Raw genomic sequence first — 17,832 nt, 5'->3', positions numbered from 1 at the left:
CTGGCCTGCTCCAAGGACTGTTTTTAGAAACCTTGAGTGGCTGGTGGCTTCCTGTAGCTGATTCTTGACCCCACCCCAAGGTCAAGGTAAATCTGAGGCATCTGCGGGGGAATGGGGTAGGGAGCGTAGGCACGTGCTTACCCTAACTCATACAGTCAGGTCAGATCCGTGGGTGTGACCGCACAGCACAGCCCTTTATCTCTGCTATGTCACCAGTGTCTACCTGCACCTTCCATGCTGTGCTTTGGTTGGTGTTTCTCAGCCCAGTTCCAGGTGGCAAGTGGAGGGCTGGTTGTTCTGTGGACAGGGCCTCACCTGCTCTGTGCTGGGTCACCAGCTTGCTGTTTGGCTTCACCATCTTTCTAGCATCTCTGTAGAATCCTCATCTACAGAATGGGAATAGTGTATCCATTTTGTCTGGTTTCCCTTCAGGGTCTTAGGTCTCAGATTAGATGGTGGTAGAGGAGTTATGGGTGTGAGAGGTGCTTGATGAATGTGGGGTTTTGGTGGGGAAATGCTGACTCAGGCCCTTATTAACCAAGTCGGGGAGGAATGAGCCAGGCCTGAGAGCACTGCTGGCTTCCCTGGAAGGACAATGTGCCAGGGGCCCAATCCAAGTGCAGGGGCTTGGGCTAGAGCTCTCTAACCCCACCTTAGAAGTAAGGCCTCTTCCTAGTGACCCACAGCCTTATGGAGGAATGGAGGAGGCTGCTCTGCCCAGCTGGACAGGCTCAAGGGATCCCAGCTAAAACTGTTTCCTGTCCCTGCTGACACTGTTGTCCCACTAATTGGGAGACACCTCTTGGCATTGGTCAGGGCAGAGAGGTGTCAGACACCCCTGGGATCTGAACTCTGGGGGCAGAGAAGGGGACAAAGTCACAAATCCAGGCCTCAGTGTCCCAGATAGGGCAGAGACACCAGCACAGGACCATGGACCTGGGCCACAGCCACCCTGGGCAGGGCAGTGGTTGTGAATTGGGGTAGAGAAGCTATAGGTAAATGAAGGATGTACCTCTTGTCATTTAAGCCTCCCTGGACACATCCCACCTTCCCTGAGAAGATGAGGCAGGGGTAGATTTTGAGAGCATGGCCTCAGAGGGTCATCTGGTATGTGTGTTTGAGAGGGAGGGGGCTCTTTCCTGCTCCCCAGGCCCACTTCTCAGGCACACAGCAGTGCTGTGGGACCAGGAAGGGGCCCTCGAGGTCCCCTGTGTCTGCCCGCACAGGGATTTCCAGTGTCAGTCGCTGATCAGCTCAGCCCTCCAGGTGCCCGAGAGCACATGCTGACATTCCATCCTGAGCTTGGGCCCCACCAGCCCTTCACTGCTTGCCTTAGCCAAACCTGCAACCTCAGGTCAGCTCTGCCCTGGGCTTGTTCTCACAGGAGGGATGCCCAGCTGCCCCCTGCCCTGGGGGATTACCGTCCCAGCCTGAGAACAATGCGGGCAGGGTCACCTGCCTTGTTTTCTTTGTTCCTCCCAGTGAGGACAGGGCTCCCAGGCCTGTGAAAGTCAGAAGCCCAGAGTTTCTGCTGAAAACCTGCTCCCATCTGGCAGGGGCTTGCCCTGCTGAGCATGAGACCTAGCAGTGCCTCTGGGCTCTGCAGAGACTGCTGAGAGATGGCCCAGGAGGGCAGGCTGGGGGAAGCCCAAAGGTGGACAAGAGGACAGTTCTGCCTGTGTGCATGCACAGCCTGCCCCGTGCTAACGTCAGGGGTGGGGCTGCGCTCAAGTCCCTAACGAGGGAGAATGGATTGGATCTAGGGCAGTGCTTTTGAAACTTGGCTGAACATAAGATTAGAATCACCTGGGGGAGCTTTGCAGCATCCTGGTTCGCAGTTCAAGCCCCAGACTATTTCTCTTGGCATCTCTAGGGGCAGTACCCGGGCAGGAGTATTTTTCCAAGCTCTCTCAGATGATCTCAGTTTGCAGTCCAGGTTAAGAAGAAGTAGTATGGTGACCGATGAGCTAAGTCCTGAGGATAGAAGTGCATTTTCTTGAATGTGCTGTGGAGAGGAGGTAGGGGAGGTATCACCTGCCCAGGCAGGGGGACTCCAGTAGTCATAGTCCAACCTCCTCATTTTACAGAGAAGCAGGCAGGCAAAGCAATCAAAGATTCTTCGAGGATCTCAAGACAGTACTGGCAGAGCTGAGCTGAGCCTGGGTCTTTAGGCCGTGCGCCGACGTCCTAGCACACCAAAGCCTCCAGCCATTGATTTGCCCTGCCTGCATTCTTCTCAAATGTGATCCATACTCCAGATAGATATCAGAGCAAATCTGAGAAAAGAGATAAGCAACCACAAGTTAACAAAGTCCGCTTTGCAACAGCCCAGCTCTGGTCTTCGAGGAGACGGGTGTGGCCCTGCTGCCTTTCGTCCAGTATCTGCTCCTTCCCTGGGAGAGACAAAGCTCAGGCGAGCTGGGCTGGCTGCTGGTGCAGGTATCAGGGTGGCACCACTGGGCCCTTGCCAATACCTTGCTCGTAAACTACAGCTGCCCTCCGAGCCACACCCTGGTCACCTGACGCGGGGGGAGAGGCAGTGAGGAAAATACCAAGAATTCCTTCTCTCTGCCCTGCATACTCCTTTTTAGACAGGAAGATGGAGAAGGCCTGAGCCTCCCTCCCCGTGTCAGCTTCCACTAGGGCAGCCCCTGCATATTAGAATCACTTCTGGAGCTTTTTAAAAGCTGTGCCAGGTCAACAGAATATCTGCAGTTGGGGACCAGGTGTAGCATTTATTTAACCTCCAAGGGGATCCACTGGGCAGCCTGTACCGAGAGCCACTGCCCATTGTCTTGCTTCATGTTCACGCTGGGTGGGGGCTGGGAGGGAGTTGGACTAGAGTTCAGAGAAGCTGCCATCTAACACCTCCTGGCCTCAGCCTCACCTGGGGAGGTACTGGCGGCTGCCAGGGGTGATGGGGGGGGAAGTGGTGAAGACAGGATGGGACCAGTGGTGGCATTTCTTTCCCTCAGCAGCCCTGCCCAACTTGCTTGGTTGGATGAGAAACTGGCCAGGGTGGCTGTGAGCCTCTGAGGGGCAGAGGCCAGGAGAGATGGGGCTTCTGAGGGATGGGGTGAGGCATCTTGGGCTTGCCCATTTCCCTCTGTCCCTGGCTCCCAGCCATCAGGTGGCCAGGGAACATCTCTGGAACCACAGTCCCTTCCTCCATGTGGCCTGAGGGAGCTGATGGATCAGGCTGAAAATCGACAGTTTTCTCTGTTAAAATGGGGAAATGGGAAGAGTTGGCAGTTGTGAAGAAGGTTAGGGACAGTGTTCTCACCCTTTCCTGTCTTCCAGGCACAGGGCTTGAAATCCCTAGTCCTTCTCTACTGCTTGTCCAGGACATGCCAGCCCACCTGCTTCAGCTTTGGGGGTGAGCAGCTTTGCTCCTGGGTCTCAGATCTCTGCAGGGTCTTGTTCCTGACGGACACACGTGTGAATCACAATATTGATTGCAGATACATTTACGCAGTGCTTACTGAGTCCTAGGTTCTTTTCATGTGTGCAGAGTAGGTGTTATTTTGCAGACAGAGAAAGTAAGGCTGAGAGGCTGAGTTATTTACCCAGAGGCTTGCTGCCAGCCATCGAGAGACCCCTCTGATTCAAATCCAGGTTGGTTCCACCTTTTCCATGAGCACAGGTCTGCATTTGGAAGATGGCCCTGTGGCTTCCTAGATAGAGCTAAACCTGAGCTGCAGAGGCCCTGCTGCCAATGGGATTGATTGAGTGCCCTCAGAGAGGAGGGGCTTTGGGATTCAGTAAGGAAAGTGGTCAGCTGGAAGTAGATGTGCAATTTCTATTGACTCTTCTGTTCCTTTGCCTGCTCTCGGTACATCTACTGCCCTCGTGGAGTTTCCCAAGGGGACAGGCCTCCCTGCAGGAAGGACAGTCCCAGTCACCTGAGGGACCTCTCCCACTCCACTGCTGATTACTCTCCCATCTTGAACCCTCTCCTCTGGGCTCTTGTCTGCCTCCCTCACCTTGCCCTTTCCCCAGCTCCTGCCCCCTGCCCTCTCCTCTCAACCTGGTGATCCCCACCTCTGCAACCCAAGACCAGTTGGAGGCTGGTGGTTTCAGCAGCCCCTGTGAGCCCCGCCGCCGCTGGGGTCTGTGCCTCTCCTTCCTGCCCTCTTGCTCTTCAGGCTTCCACCTTGTTTAACTGATGAATTTAGTGAAAAGCCAACTGCAGAACGATGCTGGAAGTGGTTGGGGATGGAGGGGCACTAGAGGACAAGTTAGTTGAGGCCAGGGAATATACCCTTATTTATTTAAATGTATTTATTCACTCATTCAGTAAATATTTGTTGAATAGCTACTGTGTGCTAGGCAGTGTTCTAAGTTTGGGGAATACATCAGTGAAAAACAAAACAAATAAAAGGCCCTGTCCCCATGAAGCTGACACTCTAGGGGAGTCTCTGCATGTCTGTGGATATTGCCTGATAGGCCGTTTCACTTGTACCTAGAAGCTCACCTGCATGCCTTTCACCCCCGTCTCTAGATAGTGCAGAGGTTAGGAGCCACCTGGGCCCTCATCCCAGCTCCACAACTAACTAGCTCTGTGACCTTGGGCAAATGCTTCTGTAAGATGGGGGTAGTAATAGTATCTACTTTAGAGGGTACTGGCATTTTGTGATATAAGTGAAGTGCTTGGATTTAGGTGCTTGTCTTCATAAGTGCTTAACTATCAATGTATTATTTATGAAATAAGAATGAATAGCCATGCCCACACCCCTTACAAGGTTGCTGGGAAGGGAGGTGAGAGGAATGATAAGTTTCTTTCTGTACTACCAAGCACCACGCACATAAGAGGGTCAGCTCTATTTTCCCTTCCAGGGCCCAATTTTACCATCCCTCCGCAGGGCCAAGTGAGCTTTGACACAGTGAATTAAGAATTGATTGCTGGGAGTGGTGGCTCATGCCTGTAATCCCAGCACTTTGGGAGCCCGAGGCAGGTGGATCACCGGAGGTCAGGAGTTTGAGACCAGCCTGACCAACATGGAGAAACCCTGTCTGTACTAAAAATACAAAATTAGCTGGGCGTAGTGGCGCCTGCCTGTAATCCCAGCTACTCGGGAGGCTGAGGCAGGAGAATTGCTTAAACGCGGGAGGCTGAGGTTGCAGTGAGCTGAGATCACGCCACTGTACTCCAGCCTGGGCGACAGAGTGAGACTCTCATCGCAAAAAAAAAAAAAAAAAAAAAAAAGAAGAAGAAAAAAGAATTGATGCAGCTGGGAATGGTAAAGAATTGATGCAGCTGGGAATGAACCCATGAACCCATGAACCACTGACAATCCAGGAGTCTAGCAGAGGCTGGAATGGAGGAAGACTGTTAAGGCTGTATCCTGCAGAGCAAGAAAGAGTCCTGTGATCCTAAAGTGATGGCAGCTGTGGAGCTGGAGGCAGGGCCAGGAGTAGCTCTATGGGTGCCAGATAGCTGTGATCCCAACAGGCTAACATCTTAACTTTGGTTTCCCTTACCCCACCCCATAAAGGGGAAGCCCCCACCTTGCCCTGCCTGCCCATGTCTGAAGGTGGGTGGCATGTCCCAAAGCCCCAATCTAGATCCCTCTCTCGAGGAAGGGGATGCCCCACCACTGCCAAGGGAAGCCTCAGATCCTTGGGGGATGAGGGGTTGTCTGGGAGTCAAGATTACTCAGTCAGCACAGTGAGCACCTGGGAAGGTGGGGTCGGGGCAGCTGGACATCTGAAGCTCTGGGCAAGGGCACACATGGCTGTTTCCTCACTGGAGCAACAGAATGAGAGCTGGTCAGAGTGGCTGGACTGGTTTTAGGGCACTGTTTTTTCAGCTGGTGGGAAGTGGGTGGGAGTATGCACAGGCCTCTTTCCTGTGGCCTTTATGGGGACAGGAGATAGGAGAACAGCAATTAGGACCCAGATGGGCCTGGGTTCTAGTCTTGGCTTCACTGTTTTTAGCACTTTCTTAACCTCTGTAAGCCTCAAATCCTCAGTTGCAAAGTGGAAAAAAATTATAGTATCTTCCCAGCAAGAATCTGTCCTCTCTAAATGAGCTAAAGGCACATAAAATGCTTCACCCAACTCTTGGCACATAGGAAGCCCTCCGTAAATCACAGCTGCTTTATGGTGACGGTGATGGAGACAGGGAACTCTACTCCGTTCCCAAACAAGAGCTGGGCCTGGGCTTTGTGCAGGCTCCCCTTTTCCCATTACTCTCCAGGCTTGTATGGAAAATGAAAATATTGTCTCGTGTGAATTTGGGAGCCAAGTTAAAGAATCCAGCCAGTGAACAGGGGCCGCCTCCTCCCGCGAAAGCTGTTTCCCTAACCCCGAGGACGGGACGCCTTGTCTGACAGGGTGTTTACCTGGCTCTCCCATGTCCCTTCCCCTAACCCAGTGATGGCCTTAGTCCTGGGTCAGCTTTTCTGTTCTGGGAGACCAATTAAAGCCCCCTCCTCTTCCTGCATAATCCCAGCCATGATCAGTGAGGTATCCACAGATACAAACGGTGGGAATAGGGAGCTGGCACCCCAAATTCACATCCAGACCTCAGCTCCCTGAGCCCAGCTTTCCTCCTCTGCCAAGTGATGCCTGGCAGAATGACAGGAAGAGCCAGTTAGGTAACGTGTGTAAAAGCTCCGGCGAGGGGTGTCTGACATACAGCAGCACTAGCACCGCTTCTCTCCACCAGCACTTGGGTGGAGCTGAGCTGATTCCCAGGCCAGCTGCTTGGGAACCACAGCAGAGGAGGCAACAGCAAGGGGCAGTGGGGCAGCCCAGGGGCAGGCAGACCCAGGCAGAGGGAGGCGGGGAGGCTTGAACTTGCAGACTTGAAACCAGACAGTCTACAACCTAGCCCAGTTCTGCCAGGTAACCAACCTCTCTCCGCCCAGTGGGTGTAATTGCCACCACTGGGTCTTTGCAAGGAATGAGTAGTGCTTGCAGCCCCGGGGAGTTAGGGGCTCTCTCCAGCGCCTCCTTTGCCCGCCCCTTGTTGGGCAACCACAGAGGGATACTAGAAGTCATGGGGAAAGCACATAATGCTGTGGCTGCCTGATAAGCCAGGGCCCGAGGCTGCAAGCTGGTACCCAAAGGGCACACCGTCAGTGGGGTGAAGGGTAGAAAGCCCAGCTCTTCCACCTCTCCCCACTCCCAAACTTAATGCCTTCTTCAGTTACCCTGTTTTTCCAGTTCTTTTGTTTGATGTCTCCTTAGCACTTACTAAATGATTCCCAAATCGCAGGTTACCTTTGGCACTAGCATTTCCCAGGGGGAGCATTTTTGGCCTTGTGGGTGTGGTTGTCCTGTGAATTGCAGGGCATTTAGCATCTCTAGCCCCTTGCCTTCTCAATGCCAGAGCATCTCCCATCACCCATTAGAATAAACATAAGAGGAGGGCAGGGATTCCGTCCGTTCACTGCAGTATCCTCACTGCCTAGAACAGTGCCTGGCACATGCAACATTCCTCCTTAGAAAGCATTTCCAGACACTTCCAAAAGGCACTACCACCCCAGTGGAGAACCCCTGTTCCAGACATACCTTCCACAACACCCTTGATGGATGCTGGCTACCCTGGTCTAAATACTTTGCGTTATCAGAAATTGATTACTACAAGGAGTAGCCCTTTGTAGACTCATTATCCAAAACAGCCACCCCATCTCCCCCTTAGACTTTGGCCTGTTGGTTAGCATATCATGTGAAGTCTGACACCCAGAATGAAACAAGGTGCCCCATATATGGCCTGACCCTGCAAGCAACATTGGGCTTGTTACCTCCCAGCCCTGGATAGACCTGGAGTTGACATAGCCTGAGATTGCATTTACTTTTCCTGTGACAGCAGGACAGTAGGATTACTGTTTGTTGATTCATGGTCAGCTAATATCCAGGGACTTTTCCCTTCAATCCTCTACCAGTCTTTTCCAATCCAAAGTATAAGACTTAAACATTTAAGTGGATACTTGTATGTTGTTGATTTTGGCCCCTATATCCAGCAAGATGATTTTGAATCTTGATACTGCCATTGCTATGTGTTAACTATCTTCCCATCCCATCCTTATCCCCAGTTTTGCATCCACTGCACATTGGGTTAATAAACCATCTCTGTCCTCACTGTGCTGTGGTTTAAAATATTGAAGAAAGCCAGGCCTTAAGCATGATGGTGGAGACTCAGTCTGGGTTGATAACGATCAATACCTCCTAGGGTTGTTTGTCTGCCTTTGAATGGACCCAAGTAATCCTGGCTCCACTGACATTTCTGTGTCTTGTCCACATGAATTTCTTTAAGCCCATCTGTTAGCTGCCTTGCTGATATCTAGATGGATTACATTCCACAGAACTTCAAGGCTTTGCAACCCTTTGAAAAGAAGATGCACTTAGCTGAGCATGACTTGTTCTGGGTGAATCTGTGCTAGTTTCTAGTGCCCACCACTTCCTCTTCTGCATGTCCCAAACATTCTCCTCTCCCCATTTTGAAGTTTGCAAGAGTTCAGGTTTGTTTTCTGAATTTCTAGAATCCACTCTTTTCCTTTTTGTGAAAAATGGGAACAGCTTGTCTTCTGACATCTTTCCTGTTCCCCATGATTCCATGGGGATGACCAGAGGTGGTGCTGCAGCCTCACTGCAGCCTCACCTGTGGTCAGTGATTCAATTATCATTTCAAGATGTTGTTGTATGTTCTTATATACTCTTTTCTTGTAAGCCGGTCCCATTCAAGATCGATATCTGAGGTAACAAAGGTAGATGCCAAAGGAGAGCTGGGTGGTTCCGCTTTCTCTGCCATCTGTTTAACATTAACATGGCCCTGGTACTTCCTCATTCTCGTGCTCCAAACAGATTTGATGTTTTCAGAAACCCATTGGATGGTCCTTAGTATTTGTTTTAGCTCTCCTGTTGGCCTGTTTGTATCTAAATGTCCTTTAGCCATTTCACATTGAAATGGTCTGGCCAGCTAGACAGAGAGCTCTCTGAGGGCAGGGGCTGCCTTGGCCAGAGTTTGATGCGACGGTCCCCACTTTCCACTTTGATGCTGCACAGCCTTCATAGCCTCGGAGATGCTGTGAAATGCCGGAGGAGGCAGCGCAGTGAGCTGTGTGGTTTGATGGTCTGACAGACAAGCGTGCCATCATGGAAAATTCTTTGCAGAGTGTGCAGATCCATTTACACAGGCCGGCTGCTGCTTCTGCAAATTACACTTTCCTTCAGAACAGCCCACCCATGCCCTTTTTTTCCCACCAAACCTCAGTCATGCCCTGGGTAGGTTAGAAACAAGGTTTTTTTTTTTTGTCTCCCTCTGTTTCCATCCCTCACTCTTCTGTCTCTTCTCTCTCAGTCCTTGTCTTGGTTTTTATAGGCAATTTGGCTGAATGCCTAGCTTCTGGTCTGGATGGCCTACCCATCTGCAGGCCCTCCGTGGGGACAGGACTTGAGCCCCAGATTTAGAGTCCCTTCTTATGTGACTTCTGGGGTCCAGGCCCTGTCAGCTGATAAAGCCCCACAGATAGGTTGGAGCCAGTGGTGATGGCAGAGTTAGGGCCTAGTCAGATGGAAACAGGTTTGCAGCTGTCAGTATTGCAGGAGTAGATAAGTTCCCCACACCTCTGCCCCACCACTCCTCGCACTCTCCAGGGGGACATCCCATCCCCAGGTGGCCTCTCACCTGCTATCCACAGTTACTGGAAGCTCTTTGGGGATTGATAGCACAGTTATGAGTCACCCTGAAATGTACTCACCCTCTGATCTGTCCCTTCGGAGACAGTTGCTCAGCCCAGGGCAGAGAGAGAAAGGGCTACAGGGAAGGGAGGGAAGTGAGAGCCCATAGGTGAGAGGGTACATTAGAGTCCTAGCCTGGGGGAAAGGAGGACCTGCCGATTTGCATGCCCTCCGAGGACAAGTCAACAGGGCACTGAGCTGACCTGAGCAGGTATCCTACAGTAGGCTGAAGGGTATATGGGGGGCCCCTCCCCAGCCAACCCTGAACAAGGACCTGGTCTCTGCAGGTAGAACACCCTCCATGGAGGGCTGGGTGGGGCACAGGGGACCTCCTTGTGTGTGTCTGCCTCACATGTGCTTTTTTTGAGAGGCAGAATTAATCTAGTGCAGTGGTTCTCAAAGTGTGGTCCCTGTCCACAGCATCACCTGGGAACGTGTTTAGAAATGTTCCTTCTAGACCTCCTAAATCAGAAACTCGGGGTAGTAGGGGCCAGCAGTCTGTTGAACAAGATTTCCAGGTGATCCTGGTGCATGCTAGTAAGTTGGAGAAGCATTGGCTCAGTGAAAGAATGAACTTTGGAGCCAGATTGCCTGGGTTCATATCTTTACCTTGGGTAAATCAGGTAACCTCTCTGATCCTCTATACAATGTTTCATCTGTAACATGGAGACACTGCCACCTTCTTATTGTGATGACTAAATGAGAATGCTTACAAGGAGTTTAGTGCAGTTCTGTCAATCAGCATCTGTTAAGTGTGGCCTCAGCTCTGACCTTTACTGTTTCTCATTTTAGGTGGTATCTGATGCTGCAGGACAGGGTGTGGCCATCACAGGGAACCAGACCTTCAACAACTGGAACTGGCCCAATGCAATGATTTTTGCAGCAACCGTCATTACCACCATTGGTAAGTCTTCTGGGACCTGTAGGACACCCACATCCATGCCCTAGCTCCTCAGAACCTTTCTAGAAACTCAGCTCTGGTCACTCAGCCCTGTTGGGGGTACAATCAGATCAGTTGCAGGGTATTCTTTTGATACTTTCTTAGGGATTTATTACGTCCTTGGTAGCTGATCATGCCTGGGAAGGTTTCCATGAGTCTCGACCTGGGCTCTTTGAGCAGAAACAATGACACAGCCTCACGGCCAGAGCCGTGCAAGAGATTAACCAGACTGCTCATTGCAGAAACCCAGATCATGACTACTTACCAAGCTGGGTGTCTGTTTCAGTTCTCAGGCTGCATAGCCAACCAGTCCAGAAGTTTGGCTCAGAACGCAGCTTCTTCTCTTTCACCATTCTGTGAGCTTGACTGGGCTCAGCTGGCTGGTTCTTGCTTGGGCTCCCAATGCAGTGGCAGTCGAACAATGGCTGGGCTGGAGTCTTCTGAAAGCCAAACTCATCTGATGGCCCAGATGGCTCCTCCCATCACAGATTTGACAGTTGATGCTGGCTGTTGGCTGGGAGCTCAGCTGGGGATGAAAACACAAGGCCTCCGCATGTGTTTGGGAACCAAGGCGAAAAGCAGCAGGCTTCTTAGACCTCACCTGTCCAGCGTCTCTTCCACTGCCTAGACTGCTTCTATTGTCAAGCCACTAAAGCCCAGATTCCAAGGGAAGAGGATTAGACGACACCTTGATGTGAGCAGTTGCATAAGAAGGGAGGGAATGGAGGATGGCTATCTTTGGAGACCATCTACCACAGTGCTTCTGGGGAATCTACACAGAGAGCATGTCTTATAACTTGCACAGTGGTACCATATAGACTAGTGGAAGACCTGTTGACCAGGCTTAGTCCCTGCCTTCAGGGAGCTCCTTGTATGATGGAGGAGATACAGCTCATGTCATCATAATTGATTTATCAATGATCATGATCAGAGTATGATCAAGGGAAATATCATTACTTAAGTACTGGCAATAGATCAATATCAATTTATCTTAGAGAACGGGCTGTGTGTGTGTTGGAAGCAAGGCCCACTGGTTTGACCACCCCTCCTGTTCTTGGCCTCACTCTCTCCTTCCTCAGGATATGGCAATGTGGCTCCCAAGACCCCCGCCGGTCGCCTCTTCTGCGTCTTCTATGGTCTCTTCGGGGTGCCACTCTGCCTGACGTGGATCAGTGCCCTGGGCAAGTTCTTCGGGGGACGTGCCAAGAGACTAGGGCAGTTCCTTACCAAGAGAGGCGTGAGTCTGGTATGTCCCCTACCCTGGGTGTTGGGCAGAGATGGGGGAACCATGACAGGTGAGGGGAGGACAGGAGGCCTCTAGGAATTGGACCAAGGGTGTAAGGACAGATGGCAAGAAGATAGTTTCAGAGCTCCTTGCACTCCCGGGTTAGGTGGGGTACCCAGCTAGCCTCTCCTCTAGCTGCCTCCCTGGCCCTCTGGGTGCCTTTGCTGGGTTTCCAAGTCTCCACTATTCTCTGACTTGGCCTCCTGCTCCCCATCAGCGGAAGGCGCAGATCACGTGCACAGTCATCTTCATCGTGTGGGGCGTCCTAGTCCACCTGGTGATCCCACCCTTCGTATTCATGGTGACCGAGGGGTGGAACTACATCGAGGGCCTCTACTACTCCTTCATCACCATCTCCACCATCGGCTTCGGTGACTTTGTGGCCGGTGAGTCCCTGCCTCTGCCTCCCACCTTTTTCTGCTTCTTTGGTTTCTGTGTAACAGACCTATGTTGGGGGTGCCCTAGGTAGGGTTCCATGTTCTGGGCACTTCTCTTACCCAGTGGGATTCTCAACCCACTCTGCCATTTGCAAGAGGAAACTAAGACCCAGAGTAATGACAAAAAACTCTTTTCTCTCTGGTTCCCTTTCTCAGACATGGCCTTTTTCCTCCTCCTTTCCTCTCTGCTCAGTCTCTGATCTCCTCTCCCTCAGTTCTCCCATGACTCCTGAGCTTGGCTTCATGGGGGACTTGCAAGTAGGGCCTTCTGCCTGCACGGTTGGTACCTGCTACCCAGGGAGCCTCTGAGCCCACCAGCACCCCCTCCACGCCCTCAGCAGCCTTTCATCTTTCACAAGAGTGGAGGGAGGTGTCCTGAAGGCATGGCTCAGAGGCCTGGGGCTTTGTTCCTGCTATAGCAGCTTAAAGACAAGGGAGGCCTTCTCCCCAGCTGCCCTGCCCCCAGCCCTGACACTCCCTCCTACTCCTCCCCTGCTTAATCCAGGGAAGTGATGAGGTTCTTTGGCCCCTTTGTCTGAAGGCCTGTTACCAGCTGGCCCCAGCCACACATGTACTTGTGTTTGTGGCCTGCACAGCATCTTGGTTCTTAATCTTCTTGACACCCTGTTTGACCCTGTTGACCCAGCACCCCAGTGACCTCAACTTCTGCTCCAGAGGCCTCTGTTCTGTATCCGCTCCCTTTTGCCCAGAGGGCAGTGGGAGGCCACTAGCCTTGTGCTTGATGTATGTGGCATCTGGGAGCAGTTGGCTGAGTTGGGGGAGGAACAGGAAAGAGAGGCACAAACACTCCCCTGACCCTGCCAAGTCAGGGCCTGCTGTCCTGGGCAGTACATTTGGACAAGGCACAACCCTGCCATTGTCCAGCCCTTGAGGCCCAGAGCAGGCTAAGGAGGTGCCTCTGGTATTAGGGAAATACAGATGTACACTTAGCCATACTTTCTCAGCACCAGCAAGACACCAAACCCTGCCCCAGCTTTCTCATCTGTAAAATTAGTAAAAATAATAATTACTATTCATGAGTGTTGAGGGTAGGGCCTGGCTATATCAGTGTGTGCCCTCATTACTGTCATCATGAAACTCTGCTTGTGATTGAGAGCCTTGAGCAGGATTAACAGGACCACTCAGGGCACCTGCTATCTGAGCCCGGTCGTGGGAGGAGAACTGACCGGGTTACAGCACCTGGAGGAACCTCTAGTCTGATGAGAGAGGTAGCCCCCTTCCTCCAGGTCCCTTCTGTAAGTTGCTCTTGTATCTAGTCGAGGGGGCAAATGGAATACAGGTCAACATGCCTGTACATGTAGTCATCAACGACATTTCAAATAATCCTGGAGTGTAGGGGAACCTTCAGAGCTGTAGGGGGTAAGCCAAGAAGGCTCCCTGCAGCAGGAGGGGGATGTGGAGCAGACAGAGCCCTCCTCCAGGTCAAGGGAGAGCTGATCTGAGGAAGTCAAGGAGGCAGACCAGACCTTCAATGAAAATAAAAATGGTTCAGTGTTTCTTGCCACGGTGGGTGCTTCCTGGGTCATCTCAACCTAACCACCAGCCTTGTTTGTAATCCACCAGTGTGAGTCTAGCCCCAGCTTGGAGGGTGCTGGAGGCTCCCTTGTGTAATATCCATCCATTCCGTTTTTAAGTGAACTGTACCATATACGCAGAACAGCTGGGGATGGTAGAAGAATTAACAGAAAGGCAAATACTCATGAACTGTTTCTTGACCTGTGTGTCGGTTACATTGCCAGTCCCCCAAAGCCCCTTTAGCTTCCTTCAAACAGTCACTGTCTTGACTTTTTTTTTTTTTTTTTTTGAGACGGAGTCTCTGTCTGCTGCCCAGGGTAGAGTGGCAGTGGTGTGATCTTGGCTCACTGCAACCTCTGCCTTCCGGGTTCAAGCAATTCTCCTGCTTCAGCCTCCTGACTAGCTGGCCCGCCACCATACCTGGCTAATTTTTGTATTGTTAGTGGAGATGGGGTTTTACCATGTTGGTCAGACTGGTTTCGAACTCCTGATCTCAAGTGATCCACCTGCCTTGACCTCCCAAAGTGCTGGGATTGCAGGCGTGAGCCACCATGCCTGGCCTGTCTTGACGTTTCTAGTTGAGGAAACCGAGACTCAGAGACAGGCTGGAGACTGGGATGGGGTCATGAATGATGGCAGGCCCAAGCCCTTGAGGAAGATGGGATAGTCCAGGGTCTAGAACAGGCCCCTTTCTATCCCACTGCACCCCCGTCCTGTGCTCTGGCCTGACGCCTGCTCAGATCACACAGCATTGGCCATTGCACATTTCCCGGGCCCTGCTAACTCTTCCTGACCTCTGGACTGCCTGTCCGCTCAGGTGTGAACCCCAGCGCCAACTACCACGCCCTGTACCGCTACTTCGTGGAGCTCTGGATCTACTTGGGGCTGGCCTGGCTGTCCCTTTTTGTCAACTGGAAGGTGAGCATGTTTGTGGAAGTCCACAAAGCCATTAAGAAGCGGCGGCGGCGACGGAAGGAGTCCTTTGAGAGCTCCCCACACTCCCGGAAGGCCCTGCAGGTGAAGGGAAGCACAGCCTCCAAGGACGTCAACATCTTCAGCTTTCTTTCCAAGAAGGAAGAGACCTACAACGACCTCATCAAGCAGATCGGGAAGAAGGCCATGAAGACAAGCGGGGGTGGGGAGACGGGCCCGGGCCCAGGGCTGGGGCCTCAAGGCGGTGGGCTCCCAGCACTTCCCCCTTCCCTGGTGCCCCTGGTAGTCTACTCCAAGAACCGGGTGCCCACCTTGGAAGAGGTGTCACAGACACTGAGGAGCAAAGGCCACGTATCAAGGTCCCCGGATGAGGAGGCTGTGGCACGGGCCCCTGAAGACAGCTCCCCTGCCCCCGAGGTGTTCATGAACCAGCTGGACCGCATCAGCGAGGAATGCGAGCCATGGGACGCCCAGGACTACCACCCACTCATCTTCCAGGACGCCAGCATCACCTTCGTGAACACGGAGGCTGGCCTCTCAGACGAGGAGACCTCCAAGTCCTCGCTAGAGGACAACTTGGCAGGGGAGGAGAGCCCCCAGCAGGGGGCTGAAGCCAAGGCGCCCCTGAACATGGGCGAGTTCCCCTCCTCCGACGAGTCCACCTTCACCAGCACTGAGTCTGAGCTCTCTGTGCCTTACGAACAGCTGATGAATGAGTACAACAAGGCTAACAGCCCCAAGGGCACATGAGGCAGGGCCGGCTCCCCACCCCACCTTTGATGGCCTCTTCCCCCCTCACCCTAGGGTGTCCCGAGATGACCGGGACGCCTGGCCCCTGGTGGGGGGGCAGCCTCGGAACTGGGAGTGGGGGGCCAGGGGCCTTCCTAACCTTCCATCATCCCCAGCTAGATGTATGCCCGGGACAGGGCCTCTGTTCTCCAGCTGAACCATACCCTGGCTGTGGGGGCATCTGTCCTGAGCTTGGCTGGTGTATCTCACAATGCAAAGACATGCTGGCTGGCGGGACAGGTGGGCAGGACTGACCCTGAGGAGGCCTTGCCTGCAGGGTCTTTGCCCCACCATTTGGTGGAGTATCACACGGTTCTCTGAGGTCCGGGGCCTCAGCTGTTTAAGTTTACCGGTATTACTGAGCTCGGCATTTGGAGAGGGAGCTCTGAAGTGTCTGGGGAGGTACCGCTGTGCGTGGGGTCAGGTGTTTCCGTACCACAGCAGGAGCAGGGCCCACCCCCATCCCAGCTGTGGGCCTGCCGGTCAGGTCGGGCACCTACTACAAACCGTAGTGGGGTGGAGGCTGCTGGAGGTGGGAGTGAGGAGATGAGGGCAGGGGCTCAAACAGTCCTGACTCACAGGGCCTGGAAACAAGTCCTATGTGGGCCTGGGGCCTGGGGTCCTCATCCTCCTTGTTGGTCTACTCAGGCCCAGCCCAGAGCCGTGTTCCCTGTCTCAGGTCAAGCAGTGGCAGACGCAAGGCTTTCTTTGGGCCCCCGAGTGGTAGGAGGGAGAGTAGCAGAGCATGGGTTACTGGAAGCCGGGACTGCTAGGGCTGGTGGCCAGGGAGCTGCAAGAGTGAGGCTCAGCTCTGGCTGGTTCTGCCCTTACCCCTCCTGCCCGCCGGAGAACTGCACACCCTGCCCCCTGGCCCCAGGACCTGCACTCCCAATCCTGCTGTCTTCTCCTTCCCTGTGCCCTGAACAAGGACCTCACTGCCCGCCTTCCCCTCCCACCAGCCCCCTTGGGCCAGGCAGGGTGAGGCCAAATTGCTCTTGGCCCACAAATGGGCGATGGTCAGATATGTGAATCAAGCTCCTTTCTCTAGCTAGTGTTTGATGTGCACGTGTGTGTGCGCAGTGCGTGTGTGCACACGCACACCTGTGCACTCGTGTGTGTTTAAGAAAGGAAAGGATTTGGGCTGGGGAGCAAAAGATAATGTGAAACTGTTGGTGGACTCTCTGGTGAGGGGTGGGCAGAACTTGCTGCTACTAGAGTTCTTGGGTTCTCCATGATGTTCACCCTGGGGCTGGCCCACTGTGTCCTGAATGTTTTTGTTATTTTTTGTTTTATTTTTTAAACAAACTGCTGTTTTTATATACCTGGAATCTGTTGTTGGCTTCAGAGCCAGTGGTTAAAGAGCAGGGTCCCAAGGATTGGGAGGTCCAGTGTCTGCCCTCCTGCCCTACAACTCAATTGGGCCTTTTTCGGTGACCTCATCCAAGGCCATGATGTCAAGGGCCATGTCCCCAAGCAGAGGTGGAGAAGGGGACAGTGAGGTGAGCAAAAGCAGGAAGGGGCATCCACTGCGGGTGACTGGAGGCCGGGCAGGAAGCAAGTCATCAGAGCCGCCCAGCTCCCTTCTCTCTCTGCCTTCTGCCCCACTACTGTGGGGCAGTGGGGCCAGAGCCCACCTCCTCAACATGTGAAGACAGTGATGGGCACGTGCCCACACCCCCACTTCTCTAGCCGTTTGCAGAGGCTGCCACCCAGCAGGGGCCTGAAAAGGAACAGCCTCGTATTTTTCTGTGAAATGTTTTAATGAACCCATGTTGTTGCTGGTTGTCCTGGCATCGCACACACTGTATGTACGTACTGGCAATGATGTCAAATGTAATTTATTTTAACATTTTTACAATAAAACATGAGGTGGACAGGCCAGCTTGGTGTGTGCTGTGTGTGGGGCAGGTTAGAGAGGGGTTGGCTTCTGGCCTCTGAGCAGCAGGGGAGCCTGGGCGCATCCACAGAAGATAGAGAGGACTCAGGACAGACTGATAAGAGGATTGGATGGTCTGGAGGGGAGAAAAGAATGAAAAGAGATGAAGAGAGCAGGGAGAGGCAGTCCTCTGTGGGGAAGTAAGGACGGCGGGAGGAACATTGCAGTAGAGGTTTGAGAATCAGGAAGGAGTGGGAGGAGCAAGGGGAGAAGCGGGGTGATCATGGCAAACGCATGTCACTCACCACTTTGTCAGGCACTAAATGCTTGCACTGAATAATACGTGAGT

General features: G+C 52.9%; 1 protein-coding gene across 1 annotated transcript in view; it reads left to right on the top strand.

Annotated features, from left to right (window-relative positions):
- The window catches only part of KCNK5 (potassium two pore domain channel subfamily K member 5), a 40,589-nt gene extending 23,101 nt beyond the window's left edge, over positions 1-17,488 (top strand). Inside the window, exons 2-5 of the mRNA XM_031012499.3 lie at positions 10,480-10,591; positions 11,707-11,873; positions 12,130-12,298; positions 14,703-17,488. Of these exons, the coding sequence (XP_030868359.1) occupies positions 10,480-10,591; positions 11,707-11,873; positions 12,130-12,298; positions 14,703-15,568 (1,314 nt within the window). The 3' untranslated portion in view covers positions 15,569-17,488. The remainder of the gene's footprint in view (positions 1-10,479; positions 10,592-11,706; positions 11,874-12,129; positions 12,299-14,702) is intronic.
- The last annotated feature ends 344 nt before the right edge of the window (positions 17,489-17,832 follow it).

This window comes from Gorilla gorilla, chromosome 5 (assembly GCF_029281585.2).
Source record: "Gorilla gorilla gorilla isolate KB3781 chromosome 5, NHGRI_mGorGor1-v2.1_pri, whole genome shotgun sequence".
NCBI classification, from domain to species: Eukaryota; Metazoa; Chordata; class Mammalia; order Primates; family Hominidae; genus Gorilla; species Gorilla gorilla.
Note: the sequence above shows the minus strand (reverse complement) of the source record. Positions and strands in the feature narration are given on the sequence as shown.